The sequence below is a fragment of the Typopeltis vanoorti genome, chromosome 10 (genome assembly GCF_054136105.1).
Source record: "Typopeltis vanoorti isolate ZY-2024b chromosome 10, IOZ_Tvanoo_1.0, whole genome shotgun sequence".
NCBI classification, from domain to species: domain Eukaryota; kingdom Metazoa; phylum Arthropoda; class Arachnida; order Uropygi; family Thelyphonidae; genus Typopeltis; species Typopeltis vanoorti.
Genome location: NC_143558.1, coordinates 65,067,416 through 65,085,797, shown reverse-complemented (window position 1 = coordinate 65,085,797; position 18,382 = coordinate 65,067,416). Strand labels below are relative to the sequence as shown.

General features: G+C 35.2%; 1 protein-coding gene across 3 annotated transcripts in view; it reads right to left on the bottom strand.

Annotated features, from left to right (window-relative positions):
- The window catches only part of LOC150102474 (serine/threonine-protein kinase Genghis Khan-like), a 550,831-nt gene that overhangs the window by 136,349 nt on the left and 396,100 nt on the right, over positions 1–18,382 (bottom strand). For all 3 annotated transcript variants that reach the window (XM_090399333.1, XM_090399335.1, XM_090399334.1), the window contains exons 32-33: positions 8,714–8,786; positions 1,292–1,354 (exon numbers count right to left, since the gene is read on the bottom strand). In XM_090399333.1, coding sequence (XP_090255459.1) covers positions 1,292–1,354; positions 8,714–8,786 — 136 coding nt within the window. The remainder of the gene's footprint in view (positions 1–1,291; positions 1,355–8,713; positions 8,787–18,382) is intronic.

Here is an 18,382-nt window from a genome sequence, read left to right as displayed (position 1 = left end):
CATTCTTGAAGCTAATAAATTCCATGCTGAAGACAAGATCCAGGCACTTCAAATAAATTTAAATCTTTAAAAAGATATTTTGATTGCTTCTAATGAATTGGTATGGAAGGCAGATTTGGAAAACATTGATTGTGTGTGTGTGTAGGTGAACACACACATTTATATGACAATGATGGAGCATTATATCAAGAAAATATAGATTTCTCTAAAACTCATTTCATTAGGATGGAAGAAGAAACTATAGGCCTCTTATTGGAGAAAATTTCTGATACCACTATATATTAAACTGGGGATGAAGAACCTTGTGAAAACATTGGACAAAAAAATACATTCCAGTACTATGAAAGATTTTAAAAAATTTCAAAGGCATATTTAAATACTGAAACTCAAATTAAGGAAGTATTAAAAGATGAATTCAAAAAGTATCACACTAATATAATTTAAGATGTCTAGAAGTAATTCAGAGTTCTTGTTGAAGAGTTCTGGGACAACAATAAAGCAAAAAATTACAAAGAACTAGATGATCAATTTATAACAAAACAAAAGACAACAGGATGGAAGTCAATGAATATTCAACTTTCTTCATTCTCATCTGGACTTCTTTCCTCAAAACCTTGATGATTAGGGTCAAGTTTCAATAAAACACTATAGTAATGGAGCAACAATACCATGGAAAATGGAATGCAAGTAAGATGGACAACCATTGTTGGTTTCATCAAAAAGAAATGTATGTTGTTTAACTTCACACATTTCTCACACAAGAGGAGAGAAAGAACTTCTGTGTGCATTTCTAACAATTTTTTAACTTCTTATTATAAAATAATAACAAGTTAAACATCAACAGTTTGTATTCATTTCAAAATCAATTTTCCCTAATTGACAATTATTTTTTATTTGTATCATGGAATACTACTCAGCTACATTTATCTTTTGGCATACTTATAGCAAAGAATCCTGATGTGCTGAGAGGGAAAAAAAAAAGAGTTCAATGTATTACATTTTACTCTAAAATATGCAACATCTACTTGTTTTGATTGTATTTATAAAATATCATATTTGCAAAATTCTTAATGACCAGTGTTATTCCAACACATCGCCTCTAAGTTTGTATTAAGTTGTGGTACATTTTTCTCCACCGTTCTCCAGAATATTTACTTCATCACTTTTATTTTTTATATTTTCTTTTCTATATTTTTCTTTTTTTTATTTTATTCTATATTTTATTTTCTATATATCTGCAAATATGTTTCATATTTTGTACAAACTTGAGAGACTGATCTTGTTTTCTTACCTTCCCTATCAAGATCAATGCAGTACAGACCCTCTTCTGTTCCTAAAAGAATTCTTTCCTCATCTATTAAATGCCAAATAAATAAATAAATAATAAGACTTTGTGATTTTAATAGAAATCCAAAAAAAAAAAACATTGAAAAATTCATTTGAACCATTAATAATGCTTATTTATTATTTTTTTTTGTCTTATTTATTTGTTTTTGTCTTTCAGTTCATCTGGAAAATGTCTACATACACCAAAAACTATTATGATAACATCCTGTCAACATCTTAATAACTCTTGCAAAACAGATAAAAAAGTCAGAAGAACACATGCAATTAATATACAATACAGTGGGCCTTATGTTTTGCTTCACCAATAATTCTAAACAACCAAACTCCTAATTTACTTTGTGTGAATTAGGGTATCAAATAATGATGCCATAATTTACACAAAGCAACAACAATAATGAAGTTGAATAATGACATTAGAATGCAGTAATATAATCTCATACAAAAGGCAGTGTTGTCTTCTGTTCTCTTGTGAGGGCAATAGGACACAATTATAACTTTACCTAAAGCTAATGTCTTCATATCATTCTTTTCCCTCCAACTCTTACACAGTGGATCAAGGTAAGTAACTTCTGTAGAGTATCAGAAACAGAGTAACATGTTGTGGAATGCATTGTACTGTTTCACCAGTCTTTCACCTAAAAGACAGTGGAAGAATTTTTGAATAACCCATTAATTACGTATATGCAGAAGATATTAACGTCATGTCGAGAACCAAACAGAAAGCAGAAGAAATATAACTGGAATAAGAAAAATCAGAATACGAGATACAGCTAAAAATTAATCAACAAAAAAACCCATATTAATGATTAATACCAGGCAGAATCAGCTAACTGATACAAGTGTGAAAACCTTGAAATAGAGAAATATAGAACAATTCAAATATTTAGGGAAAAAATTATAATTCAAAAATTATATAATGGCAGAAGTGTAGAATTGAATAAAGAAGGGCACCAGACTTTAAATTCTCTCTCTCTCATGTGTAATCAGCTCCAATGATATCCACTGGAAGACAAAAGTACAAATCTATGAATTGATAATTCATTTAATTGTTAACTACAAATGTGAAACCTGGATAAATTGCTTTCAAAAGGAAAATCTTTAGAAAAATCTTTGACTCAGTGAATGATAATGGTCTCTGGAGGATCAGATGCAATTATGAGCTATATCAATTATATAAAAAACATACAATATCTAATATAATATAATCAAGTTCAGAAAAGTTGCAGCGGGCAGGACATATTTTTCATATGGAAAATAACAGTATTCTTAATAAGACTATAAATGGTAAAACGTAAAACTCCTGGTAAAAAACCAAGAGGGAAAACCAAGAACAAGATGGATAGATACTGTTAGTCAAGATAGCATCATCATATGCAATGTCTAAACTGGAGAAGTAAGGTTCTGGAAAAACAGGACTGGAGGCAACAAATCAGCAAGGCTTGATTTGGGCAGTAGAACCATAGGAAGAAAGAAGTAAATTCACCACAGATTGCTTAGCTGACCCCATGTCTGAACACATGCCACAGAAACAACTGGAGAAACTAGTATAGTTGTATCTCCAGAATGTTTGAAAAGATTTGGCATAGGAGAAGACCTGCTCAACACATTGCCATTATATCATCCCTTCTGCTCTTTGTATGTGGACAGTCAGTTTTATCTTTCATCGTTCACTGTGCACTCTTCATATTTCCCTAGTTTCTAAAATGCTTTTATTCAAAACTGATTCTATTTAATCATCAGAGAGAAATCTGATAGCAGAAACCGAATTGGATTCAATCATCTGTATGAAGATTATGGTGATCTATTGCCGTGTTTACAGAGGTTCAGTTTCTGCTTTGTACCTCTTCTACAGATACTTTCATGGACAATGCTCTGCTGAACTGGCCACTATTATTCCTCCATTCTCAAAATCATTAAAACAAGTGTCACTGCTAAACAACACTCTTTTGCAGTCCACCTTAAAACTCATTGAACCAACTTAATTACCTGCTCTTTTATTCCATCTACTTTTGTCCTTTGGAACAGTCTCCTCCATTCTGCCTTCCCTAAAGATTACAACCCTTAGCTGCTCAAGCAGACACCACCTTTCTTCTATTTCTCTTGTCCACACATGGCACGTGTGCTATAGGTATTATGGCCTTTTGTGTGTGTGTGGATCAGATATATAAAAGTGTTCAGAAACCTGATCTCTTTTGCCTGCTCTCTTTCTCTGATATATAAATGACTTTCTCTCTATGACATCAAATCCTAGTCATAGTCACATCTCTCCTACTTATGTGGGAAACCTTCCTGTAATCCAAGTTTAAATTTAAACAGCTCCATATCATTCCTCAACAGGGCAAGTATAACCTATTCACCAATACTACCTAAACGTTTTGTCTTCTTTAAGGTAAAAAAATATCTCAATTCACCAGCACTTAATAAGACCTCAGATAACTTCATCGCATTTTTCTTTTTGGCCAACATTATCTGAACTTTTTTGGAACAGAAATATGCCCATGGCTTCCTTGGTCTCCAAACATGAGTATCCTTTTCCACTCAAGACACCATTTTTCAACTGCCCAGCGATCCAAAAAATTCCCAACTGCCTTTCTAAAATTATTGAATATCATCTAAATGGAAAGCAGTAGGATCTAAATTGGGTGAAAAACTTCCACTTGGCATAACTGAAAGTATGATAACTGTTTGATTGGCCTTCCTGGCTGAGCACCCAAAACAAACTTTTGTAGAATTTACTATTACTATTATTTAGCGAGACCTCCAGGGAGTCAGAGGCTCATTCAGCAAGGCCACATACTACACGCACCAGCTGTCATACTTGTTCTTGAATTAATTCACACTACTTGCACACACACACACACAACATCCAATGGCAATCCATTCTGATCAACAATTACACACTACTCTCTGAGAGAAAAACTTGCTTTCTTTTTCGTGACTGTATTCATTCTCAGATTCTAAGGATGACTTATCCTTTCCCACCCTCCATAAAATGAAATCCTGTATGACCCCTTCAGAAGTTTGTAAGTCTCAATCACATCACCCCTCTTTCTCCTGTTTACCAGTGTCTGCAGTCTACAAATTCTCAATCTGTCTTCATAATCAGTATCGCACAATCCTGATATTATTATAATTTTTAAAAATCTCCTTAATCACCATAAAAACAAGGAAACCAGACCTGCACAGTGAGGTCTTATCAAGACCGTGTACATATAGGCAAAATGACATCCTTATCTTTACATGTCAAAGTTCATTTCAGTATTGCAATTATCCTCTGAATTGTATTTGCAGTCATTGCTATATGGCTCTTGAACTTCAACTTCCTATCTACTATAATAAATTTAGTTTAATCCTTTATTCAAGTGTGAGCAAACAAAGTTTGCACCCGAAAGTATCTTCAGGACTGGGGTAAGGTGGTACAACACCGGGAAACTCGTTGCAAAGGTGGAGCAAGCTAACATCACTCCTATCTCAGTATCTCCTATAATGCAAAATACATCTCCTTGCGGATATGTATAATGTTATGCATTAAGGGAAGGCCACTACCCAGACTAGTTTCGACCTTTAATGAGGTCTCTTCAGGGAGCCAGGCCCAAGTGGAGATACCAGGCAGAAGCATTAGCAAGGTCATCTCTACCTATAGGAGTTGCCAAACAGTATGCCGCCTTTTTTAATAAATTACTCTGGATTTAGAGAAAGATGTTGAAAGTTTATTTTTCACTTGGTTAGACTATAATAAATGTAGTTTAATCCTTTATCCAAGTGTGAGCAAACAAAGTTTGCGCCTGAAAGTATCTTCAGGACTGGAGTAAGGTGGTACAACACCGGGCAACTCGTTGCAAAGGTGGAGCAAGCTAACATCACTCCTATCTCAGTATCTCCCATAATGCAAAACACATCTCCTTGCTCTCACATCTTTAACATGTTCGCTGCCATGCTACTTCGGCACAGTCTGTTCCCATACGCCGAGCAATTTCACTTCTTCAAGGTCAGTAATCTCGTTGCTGGCAGTAAGCATCATACAAGTATACTTGTAGTTGCCTTGTGCAGAGCACATACCACCTATGAGTATACACAGTTTTGCTGCTAGCTCCACAAGCCAAGCATTTTCACTTCTTCAAGGTCAGTACAGTAATCTCGTTGCTGGCGGTAAGCGTCATACGAGTATACTCGTAGTTGGCAGCGAACGTGTTAATAAAAAGGTGGCACACAGTTCGACAACTCCTATAGGTAGAGATGACCTTGCTAATGCTTCTGCCTGGTATCTCCATTTAGGCCTGGTTCCCACTGAAGAGACCTCAATAAAGGTCGAAACTAGTCTGGGTAGTGGCCCTTCCCTTAATGGATAGCATTAATTATACATATCTGCAAGGAGATGTGTTTTGCATTATGGGAGATACTGAGATAGGAGTGATGTTAGCTTGCTCCGCCTTTGCAATGATTGCCTGGTGTTGTACCACCTTACCCCAGTCCTGAAGATACTTTCAGGCACAAACTTTGTTTGCTCACACTTGGATAAAGGATTAAACTAAATTTATTATCATGGAAATGATTATGAGGAGAGAACGATTTTGTGTTCTCCTGTAGACTTATCAAGCATATGTAAGGCACCAGATAAGAACAAAGACAAGCAAAGTTATCCAACTGTGCCATGCAGGCTACAGAGATCAGTACAAAAAAAACAAACTTTTGTTTATACACGAATGATAGGAGTATCAAAAACAAAGGGGGGGGGGGATGAGTTTGTTGCTATAGTGAATATGTTGGGACCTCAGATTGCAGGCATTAGTGAGACCTGGCTATCAGACGTACATGTATTGAATGTAAAGGATACAGTATATTTAGGAAGGATAGACAGTATAGGAGAGAAGGGGGGGGGGGGGAAATTATGAATGATATTGGATGATCTGAACCCAATTAGAATTCAATGGATGTAATAATAATAACAGTTTTCCATGTGGCAGGGAGTTTGAAGCCATCTGGTGTGAGGTGGAGTCTAACAAGATCAAATATATAGTGAGACGTTGTTACAAATTTTGTGGACAGGTTGCTAGTGATGAAGAAATGTATTACCAAATAAAGATAATGGGTGTGAAATGAGTAATCATAATGAGGGACTAATTATCTGAACATTGATTGGATAGTAATGAAATCTCAGAGAAGAATGAAACTGAATTTACTGAGCTGTTGCAAGACAAGTTCCTTTAAGTAGGATGTGACAGAAGAAACTAAAGGTCGAAGAGTGTTATTTAGAGTGTCAGAGGAAGTTTCGGCTAAAGACATAGCTATTCAGCCTTAAGTAATTATGTTGCATGACTTGGAATGTTTTATTCAAAAAGAATTACATGCTCAATTACAAAGCAGAGAATTATGACTAACCGAGAAGTAGGATTTGCCCCATGGTATCTGCTATTGGGTTGGAAGGATATCAGCAGTTAATGGAAAGCGTTTAAAACATATTTAAATGACACAATATTAAAATATGACCCTAGAGTTCTAGAAAAAATAGGGTAGGAATGGAATGTATATGTAATCTTATTAAGCAAGAGATGCATAATACGAAAAAGATGACATGAAAGGAATACTATGCACAAAAGGATGATGTCATATATGAAAATTATAAGGAGCAGCCAGAAGAGTCACATCTGTTGTATGGAAAGCAAGTATGGTGGCACTGCAAGCTAAAGACAACCCAAAATAATTCCATTGTTGTGCTGCAAACAAAAGAAAGAAAGAATATGAAAGAATAACTTTACTAAATGCAGATAGCATATGGGTGACAAATGCAGAAGATGTTATTCAACTAACTAACTAACAAGTGTCCATTTTGAAAAAGCTATCAACCTGAAGTATGCAATATTGAGCTCACAGATACCCTTTTCACTGGATGTAGAAACTCAGTCCTTTTCACTAGATATAGTCTCCTATGGCTGTCTATCTTCGAGCTGTTGCATAAACAAAATAAGAATTCAGCAATAGGGATTGATGATAAAAGAGCATTCAGTTGAACTGGCTATTTCGTTCACCTGGCTATATAATAGGAGTCTCAGAACACACAAGATTCTACAGGAGTGGAAAGAATGTATGGTGGTACAAAGATTGATGTATCCAACTATTGACCTATCAGTATCTCTGGAGTGATGGTGAAGATTTTTGAAAAGTTAGGATTTGCATACAGAGATGGATTGACAGAGAATCTATACTTTGCAATGAACTGCATGGGTTTACTAAGGGAAGGACATGTTTGAGCAACTTGCTCAGACAAGGGGAATGGATGTACCATGATTCTTCTGAACTTTGCTAAGGCTTTTGACAGAGTGCAGCATGAAAATAGTGTGGATAAGAGGATTGTGAGTTGACAAGATTTAAGGTGATTAGTGGTGTGCAAGGATGTCCTTGGTCTGGTTGTTATTCAATCTATACATTAATGAGATTGGGAAGGATTTGACAAAAGACAGCTATTTGTTGATGATGTAAAGATAGGCAGGGTAATCAGGAATATGGCTAATATGCAGTACTTGCAGAATAATTTGAATAGTTTGGAATTGTGGGCACGTAAAATGATTGTCAGTTCAATGTTAGTAAATATAAAGTTGTGAACTTTCGTATGATGAAATATCTAGTGGTGTATTATACTGGTGGTATGATGCTATAAGAAACTAATCAGACTAGGGAACTTAGGGTTTTTAGTAGATAAGAAGTCAAAGTTCAAGGACCATATTACAAAGATTGCAAATAGAAATCTGAGGATAATTGCAATGCTGAAATGAACCTTGACATGTAAAGATAAAGAGGTCATTTTGCCTCTTTACAAGGCCTTGATAATACCTCATTTGGACTATTGCATGCAGTTCTGGTGTCCATAGCTGACACAGTCAACGGAATGCAAAGAAGAGTCAAAAATGATATCAGGCTTGTGAAATACAGATGATCATGAAGGCAGATTGAGAATTTGTGAAAAAGAGGAGTAAGAAGGGCAATATGATTCAGACTTACAAACTTCTGAAAAGGTCATATAGAATATCAGTATATCGAATTTTTCATTTTATGGGGGGTGGAGAAAGGATGAGGGGCATTCTTGTAGGTTAAGAATGAATGCCACCAAGAAGAGGTGAGAGCTAGATTTTTCTCTCGTAGAATGGTGCGTGCAGGTAGTCTGAATGAATTCAAGAATAGGTTTGACAGCTGGTGTGGGTAATATGTCTCCCTGAAGGTCCTCTAATAATATGTAAAAACAAATCTTTTACATACCTGCAAAGAGAAACTATTATAACAGAGAATCTGAAAGTTGTGATATTGATTACTATTAAATTAAAATCAATGAGACTCTTAATAAATAAAACTTGATAGAGAAAACTGAACTCACCAATAATTGCTGTAGATAATGAGTTCTTAATAATAGTAACAGTATTATCTAAAATCTCCTTAGCTTGATATACCTTATTTAAAAAAATAAAAATAAAAAACATTACAAATGTAATATTTTATTCAGTAATCAAAAACAACAAACACAAGCCAGCCTACATATCAAAACTCATCAAATGAAGTTGTGTAACTATTATGCACAAATTGTCTATACTGATTTCAAAAACATTTATATTTTTTTTTTGCAGCTGTATAAAGAATTTTACAAACAGGAAAACATATAACTTTTCTTTATTTTCTTAAAATTACGAATAAGATGACGTGAAAAGAGAAGAAAATGAAAGAAATTTTTTAAAATTATTTACTTTTGTTTTAAATATTTTGTGCTCTTTTATTTCTGAAGTATTAAAAGAGCTTGTATCATGTTTGTGTTCCAGCTCCTAGTATCCATCCTCTTTGTATGTATGTTATATACTAATGAAATCTTTCACCTGACTACTTTGATCCCTGTACCAACACATTCTTAGGAAATATAATAAAATCAATAAAATAATAAAATATAATAGCATGCAAGAATGAATCTCAACAATCATTAATATTACAACTACATTTTTCAAGCTTGTGGAACATATTTTCGACTATGCTTTTAAACAAGGATCGTTGGTGTGACTGATGTGCCTATGAAGTGTTATTACATTTTTGAAACTAATTAATATTTCTATTTATTTATTATCATTTTTTTTTTTAGTCTGATCCTACAAAAATATTGGTATCTGAAAAACTTGGAAATTTGTTGCGAAATCATTTAAAACATTTAGAATTCTTGTCTACCAGTCTAACAAATCGTTTCACAAGATATCAAGCTCAAAGATATTTTTGTAGTCATGAAACAGTTGTCAGTAGCAGAACTTTATTTGAATCTGGTAAACTTTTACACTGTATTCTTATTAGGGCAAAAACCAGGTTCTGAAATAAATAATGTAATATATTATGCTGAAGCTAGCAGAAATACAATCAATGCTATGATTTTTGCTCTAATAACATCTGCTTATATAGCTCATGATTAGCAGTTGCTAATAACACAGGTTCATGTCCATTACTAAAGAAAACAAATGAAACCATGCTTTATTATTATTATCTGAGACCTCCAAGGAGTCAAGGACTCATCAAGGGAGGTTATAAATCACCCAAACAAGCTGTCACACCTTCCCTTAAATTCATTCACACTATACTCTTTTTCAGGTTATCTTTGAAGTAAAGAAATATACTATGGGCTGTACTGCTTCTGAAGGCTCAGGGTATTAGTTTGCTGTTACTATGGCAACAGTGAAGTGCTTCGCGTTTGTAACTAAGCAAATTAGTAGAAAATCCCCTAAAAGCCGTCACTGCCTGAATCACACCATTCTAAGTATAACATTACATTATGATTGCTAATATTAAATTGCATGGCCAAGATGACTCTATATAACTGTGTGCCTTTGGATTTTCTGGAATTAAGTGATAGGCTGTAACAAAGCAGATATCATATAGTTTATAAAAGCTGGCTTAAGATAAGCAGTAATTGTTTACGTTATGAAATGAACTTCACTTGTTACAACACACATTTCTGAACACGACATTTTATTACAATAATATATACATAAACATTCTTATCCCTTCATTAATTTAATGAGGAAGCTCCTCAATGCCACTCAGGCTGTGGGTAGTATCATCAGATTGTGCATCTTCACTAAATAAAGATTCAGAGCTGTCATCTACCGTGAAACACGTTTCCACCACCTCATCTACCATTCCATCAAGGGCTCAGAATTTTCTTCTTCTTCAATATAATGGGTTATGCAATTTTTCCATGTGCACTTAGCAATTTTTGGAAATTTTTCCATGACCAGTCTTTCAACATCTGAAATTTTAAAAGTTATATTTTTAGCTGCAACATGCCCCTAAATTTGTACCCAGATGAATTCTATGAGGTTCAGTTCACAATGGTATGGTGGAAGACAAAATAACCATGTGTCCTTTTCTGTTCACCAATACTGTCAATGCAATATTTTTGAAACTAACTGTTGACATTTGCCACCAAGTTCAATAGTTTTGTTTTCCCCATATCAGAAGTAAAACCGATTTCTCTTCCCTTCAGCCACTTCTGAATGTCCTTTTTTTGCACGTAGCTTGAGATGGCACATTTTCCAATCGGACAGAATGGTAAGGCGGACTGTTCATTACAATAACGCTGTCAGACTCAATGTTTGGCAAAAACAGGTTCATGAACCAATGTTCATAGTGCTTTCCATCCATTTCCTTATGAGAATCACCTTGTGATTTCTGTGCTCATAAAATTTCAAGGGCCCTACAAATCCGTCTTTGCTGCCAGTGTATGTTATGATTATACGAGATCATTCTGTGCTTTTAGGCCCCTGTCGTTAAGCCCAACAAAAATGCCAGATGAGCACTTTTTACTGTCACGTCCTGGAGAAATTTAGTGCAGGCATGACCGGCATTCACCCAGGTTTTGTCTGTATAATAAATTTTTCATCTCTTGCAATGATATTTCCTGACAGAACACAAATACTGGCGATGCCATAAAATTATATCTTCCCTTTCAAGTAATGCTGATGATTGCTTTCTTGTGGTGTAAACAAAACCAAGGGCCTTTAATAAACGATAAGCTGTTGTTAATGAAATGTAAGGGAGATCTTCATCATTGTTTACAGCAGTCATTACTCATATATATCATAGAAATTTCGTTCTTTCGGAAGAAATCATGCACTTTCTGACGCATTGCTGAAAGAGTAAAGTTGTCGTATTTCACTGAGCATGTAAAATACACCTCTTCTTCTCTGGCATAAGTAGTTGTCCCATCATGGTCAGTTCCTTCTTCATGCAGTACACTGCTGTCATGTTTACACCTGCCAGTTATGCTGTTTGCTTCATGATATTGCCTTTTTTTGGTTTTCCCTCTGCTTTTCAGAGGTTTGCCTTTAGGATGTGTTACTAATTTAGGACTACTGCAAGTGGGAATATAAGAGCCAATACCACCAGTCATCTCCACCATGTTTAGGGTAAAGTCGGTGGTCATCAGAGACCACGTGATAGATAATTGCATTTTCCAAAAATGAGTTCCCTGTAACAATTTAATGGTATGAAACATATAATTCTAGCATCGACAAGTAAGGAAGTAGTAAAATAATTATATACAAAGTACCACACGTTTACGTAAAAAATTTAAGGAACTATTTTATGCAGCATAAGCCTATAGTACGAATGGTAAGGAAAGCCAGAAATGTATCTTATTCTGCTACTTCCAAGATAATTGAAAAAGAGTAGATGCATTCACTATCCCGAAAGGCAAACTATTCCACTCACTCACTGCTCTCTGGGAGAAAACCCTGGCTCTTATCCCTTTCTTGACTGTGAACAAATTTAACTATCACGGATGCCCCCCATTCCTCTCTTGATGCTCTAGTTTCCCTGACTCTCTGCATTAGGTCTCATACCAAGAAGTAATTTTTCCAGGCTCCTGATGCCAAATGAATTCAAGTGCAGGCCATCCCTCTTAGTCTTTTCTGCCATCAAACACGCTCCACAGATCTAAAACTTGCATTCATTTCTTCTACACAGCTTGAGCATGAAATCATTTGCTATCATCGCCATCCTTCTTAACTCAGTACTGCCATATCTGAGTAGCAATCCTACAATTTTTACTCTCTCACATTTCTTTCTGGCTTCTTCCAACATACCTTTCATATCTTCTATCATACTATATTTATCACTACTTAAATAATTAGTATCTACTAGAACAACCATCTCTTTGACTTTTCTTTTTTGATTTTCAATTACATTTGCGTTTAATTTTTGTTCATAGGAAACTAGACGTGGTGACCTTGGCAAGCACAAATTTTATAATTGAGTCGCCATACCATATCACCTCTTTTTTCTTGGATTTTAACCGACTTACCTTGTAGTTATTAATATTATGATTACCAAGTTCAGTACTTTCCTGCCTGTTCTTGTTCTGATCCTTTTCTTTTCTGTCTAAGTTTAGTCAAACGTTTTTCTACCTTTCCCAATTCTCTGGTCGATTTTCTAATAATTTAATTTAATTGAGATACTTTATCCTCAGATAAATTATCATTATCACTGCAGCAGTACTTTTGTTCATCAGGACAAACACTCTCCTCATCACTAGTAACAACTTGAGCTATAGACACCAACTTGTTTATGGTAGTAGATCCTAAAAATTATTCAAACTGAGCATGTTGAAGAGAGTATCCATGACTGCAGGGTCACAGAGCTAATATCGATTTTGATTTATACTTGTGCATTTAAGTGAAGTGCTAGATATATTGATAGATAATTACAGGATATAAAATAGAATATGTCCTTACATGCCTCCACTCCCCAAACCCAGTGCTCATCATGAGCTTTTTTTTTTTGTTTGCAACATGGGAATTGTACCTGATTATTCTTTAGAGGCATATGAAGAATTTTCCATTCTTTTCACAAATTATCCATTTGTATTCTTATTTCACTTTGTCAAATGAGGCTCAAGATTTTCATGAGTTTTTATTACACGAATCAGTGAATAACCTGCAAATGGCTTAAGTTATATACTTCTTCTAAAGTAGTTGTAAGCCTAGAAATATTGTTACAATATTAGTCAACCCAACTCGAAAAAAAATATGGTAATTGCATTAATTCTCACAAATTCTGTACCTCCATTTCACCATTTAATTTGCTTTGTGCAATCTATTATGGTTCACTCATTTCAGATTGATAAAAGTCAATGTCATTGCTTAATTTGAGTGAATGACTGTATTCACGTGAATATAGTAGTATGGGTACTATATTATGAGTACCCATATAGCATGAAATTTTGTGACAATTTACATAAAATCTTGATGGCATAATGTGTAAAAACAGACAATAAAGTAAAGACTTTAACCATAATAAAATGATGGTACAACATCACAAAATTTTATGTTGGCTGAGTTGTCACCTGGTTAAACAAGGCCTCCATTGTTTTTGCCAGGGAACCAGGGCAAACAGTGAAAAGTCAGTTCAGAAACAAATCCTGAAACACGTCCCACTCAACATCAGCAGAGATCAAGATTGATACCATCAACATAAGAAGCATCAATGGAAAAGAAATACAACTAGCAGAAGAATTGAATAAGTACTAGATTGACATAATAGGTGTTACTAAAACAAAGAAGGAAAAAAAAGGCGATATCTTTCTAAGCCACAAATAAAAGATGTTACGAGGGTTGTTCGAAAAGTTTAGTAAAAAAATAAGTTAAATATAAATATTTTTTTTTTTTTGGAAAAAATCACCTTTATTTCTCAAAATAGTCTTCATTGAGGTCTACACATTTAGACCAGCAAGTTTCCAATTTTTTCATCCCATCTAAAAAGTAGGATTTGTCAAATTGTGCAAAATAGTCATTCGAAGAAAACATTTTCCCACTGAGCCAAATTTTTAAGTTTGGGAACAAGAAGCCACACGGGGCCAAGTCTGGAGAATACGGTGGATGTGGAACCAATTCGAACCCCAATTCGTGCAATTTTGCCATTGCAATGGCCGACGTGTGGGATGGTGCATTGTCTTGATGAAAGAGCACTTTTTGTGTACCAATCTTGGCCTTTGTCTTCCATTCTTCTTTTAAATGGTTCAAGAATGATGCATATTGTCTTATCCTTTCCAAATAGTCTATCATGATAATTCCTTGGGAATCCCAAAAAACAGTGGCCATCACCTTCCCAGCTGACAAAACGGGCTTCGTTTTTTTTTTTTGGTGCTCTTTTACCTGATCTTATCCACTGTTTTGACTGCTGCTTGGACTGAGGTGTGTAGTGGTGGATCCAAGTTTTGTCTACAGTCACGAATTGACAAATAAATTCTGTGAATTGCAATTAAACATTGCCAAACACTATGCTGAAATGTCTTTTTGGATGTATTTTTGATCAACAATCAACAATCGCGACACCCATCACACACAGCTTTTTCATGAGCAATTTTTCGTGCAGGATATTATATACCTGTTCAGTCGAGATGTCTACAATCACAGTAATCTCATGCACTTTCACTCAGTGGTCTTCCATAACAATACTATGGATTTTGTCAATCATTTACTTTGCAGTGACCTCAGTCGGGCATCCGGAGCGTGCTTCACCTTCGATGGACTTACAACCACGTTTAAACTCGTTTATCCAAAAATAAATAGTCTTTAATGCTGGCGCAGTCCCCCCATGAACTGCATCTAACTCAGTTTTGATCTGCACGGCCATCCACTTCTTCAAATAAAAGTGTTTTATCACTGCACGAAACATGTTTTTTTCAATTTTATGAAAAATGCGAACATGGTCATTTTAAATGTTTGCCACGTGTCGCACGTGGATTACGTGTCACATACGGCTAAAATTTTGCCAAGGATCATGAAAGAGATGATATGTGCTGACACTGGTATGAATGAACAAATTGTGTTGCTGTCTATTGGAAATTTATCGAACTTTTCAAAAAAACCTCATAGATTCAGGCAAGATGTTATATCAAGCAACAAATAAGATATATTCAGGGAAAACAGGAGAAGCTATAATATTGAACACTAAATACAAAAATAATATGTATGAATGGCAAGCAATATCAAGTAGAGTGATGTGGGCTAATATCAGAATGGCAAACTGGACAATAAGACTTGATTGGGCTTATGGTCCTGCAGAAGGTTCTACTAAGGTAGAAATGGAGGAATTTTTTGAGGCTTTAGAGAAAGCAACTGACACAATGAAAAAGGAAAAGCTGGTCCTTGTTGGGGATCTAAATAGCAGAAAAGGAAATGATTGTCAGACATAAAAATATTTTGGGAAAATTTGGAGAAAAGAACAAAGCTAATAATAATGGCAAATACATGTTGGCTTTCTACTCAGGACATGGACTGGTTATTACCAACACAATGTTCCAACATAAAAATGTGCATAAATTCACATGGAGATAAGAACAGTCTCATTGACTATGTTGTTGTTGATAGGGATGTTTTCTCACTGGTGCAGGACACTAGAGTGTACAGAGCATTTGAAATTATCACAATTTAATCTTGTGCAGGATAAAATTCCAGAAAAAAATGAAAGAGTTTGAGAACAGGAACCAACCCTCGGAGATTCAGTGGAAAGTCCTGAAGAAAACATTGATTGATTCAGTCAGAGAGGCATGTGGTGAGGTTGTCTGCAATGATAGAAAAATCAGAACTCCACACAGTGGACACAGGAAGTGCAAGAGGCAGTGAAGGAAAAGAAAAAAGTATATCAAAAGTTCTTGGTGAATAAGTCAGCTTATGCCCTTAGAGAATAAAGAGACAAATGTAAGAAAGCTAAACACTGTTTAAACTTTTCCTTTTTCATTGTGTCGGTTGCTTTCTCTAAAGTCTCATATGAAGACTTTGGTAAGAACATAGAAAATAAATATCAGGAAGGTGGCAAGATAATCTGGATGCTGTTAAAAAAGCTCAGAAATGGAGGAAAGAGTGCTGTAAAAGGAATTAGAGATGTAAAGGCGACATGAAAACTAGAGAAAAAGATATCCTTGATGTATGGAGTAATTACTTCAAAAAATTGCTAAATGAAACAATCAGTGACAGTACAATGATAAAAAACGCTCAACAAGCATGCACTCAGGAATACATATCCATATACGAAGTTGAAAAAGCCATCAAAAGCCTGAAATGTGGAAAGGCAACAGCAGAAGATGATATTTGACCAGAAATGCTCAAGTATGGAGGTATAAAAGTCTTGCATAATTCAGAAAGCCTGAACAGAGGGATGAATTCCAGATGATTGGAGTAGAGCTCTAAAGTACCCATATACAAAAAAGGGAAATAAAAAAAATCTGAGAATTAAATTACAGAGGTATTTCTCTAATGAGTGTTCATGGTAAGATTTATGCAAGTATTCCTTTCTTTCAGGGTTACATGGTGATCAGCATTCATTTTAAAAAATTTTTTATGGAATTTACAACTGTATTAAGAAACTTTTTTTTTTATTATCCCAACGTTTCGATCTTCACATCAAGATCATCATCTGGAGTGTACATAAATACACAGGACAAGCTGAGTTAACTGTAAGCTAGAGAAACAATGATCTGATCATATGTTATTCTACTGACGTCACCTCTGGTGGAAAAAAATTATAAATTACATCAAGCTAAATTCTATTTTACGATGACAGGAATAAACATTCTTTCAGAAACAATTGGTGTCCTATTTTCAGTATTACAATTCTTATTTTTGATTTACAATACTGGATTTCCTACAGTCCTGTTTACAGTTGTTCTTAGTGAGGAAGGTTCCGTGGGTCGAATACATACCTTCCATATGTTTGGGATTTTTAGACCATCATTATTGTTCAGATTGGGGTGGTTGATAATAATCTCACAGGCTTCCTTGAATTTCCGTTCATAGCATGTTTTAGTGTGATGTAGACAGCTAGTGGTTTTCCAGTCAATTCTGTGTAAGGTATTCAAGGGCATGATTAGAAAGTCCAGCTTCACCATAATTATTATATTTAATTTGTCGTTTATGTTCCTTTTGTCTAATAGGAACTGCACGTCCTGTTTCTCCAATATATGGTATGTTGCAAGTACAATAAATCCGGTATACTCGAGGGTGGGCTAGTGGAAGGAGTGGGTCTTTGGATGAGTTGAGTAAGCTTTTTAATTTTGCAGGAGATTTAAAGGTGGCTTTGAGGTTGTACTTTTGTAGTACTCTGTTTATTTTGTCTGATATTCCTTTAATGTAGAGAATGGTTATAGTTTTACTGTAGTCTGGTTTGTCTTTGTTTTTTATTTTGGTTTTGTAGAGAATTTTGTTAATAGTGTTTTGGCTGTATCCTTTTTTTGTAAGTTATTACTGATAATTTTAAATTCGTCTTTCAGTGCCTGTTCACTGGAACAGATCGTCTGAGCTCTGGTTTTTAGTGTGTTGATGACACCTAGTTTTTGTGTTGGGTGGTGGTAGGAGTTTATGTGTATATATTGTCCCGTATGTGTCGGTTTTTGGTAAACAGTGAAGGAAAGATTGTCAGAGGGATGATGTGTGACAAGTGTATCTAGAAATGGAAGTGTGTTGTGTTTTTCAATTTCAATTGTGAACTGTATGCGTTTGTGTTGTTTGTTTAGGTGACTAAGGAATGTGTCTAATGTCTGGCGGCCATGGGACCAGATCGCGAAAACATTGTCAATGTATCTAAGCCAGACTTTGGGGTTTAGAGGGGAGGAATCTAGGGCAAGTTGCTCAAAATGTTCCATGTAAAAGTTAGCAATGGGGGTGGGGGATAATGGCGAGCCCATGGCTGTGCCTTCTTTTTGTAAGTAGAAGGCGTTTTGCCATACAAAATAACCCAACCGTAAAAAAAAAAACACGTGCAAAGAGCGCCGTGATATCTGGAGGGAATTTGTTCTGTAGGAGAAGGATTGTGTCATTGATTGGGACATTCGTAAAGAGGGCAGAGACATCAAAACTGACTAATAAATCATCTTTTTCTAATGTAATGTCTTTGATGATGTTTATGAAGTGTTGTGTGTTTTTGATATAGGAGTGGGAATGACCTACCAACTCCTTGAGTGTTGCCGCCAATTTTTTGGCTAAGTGATACGTCGGGCTATCAATTCCTTCAATGACAGGTC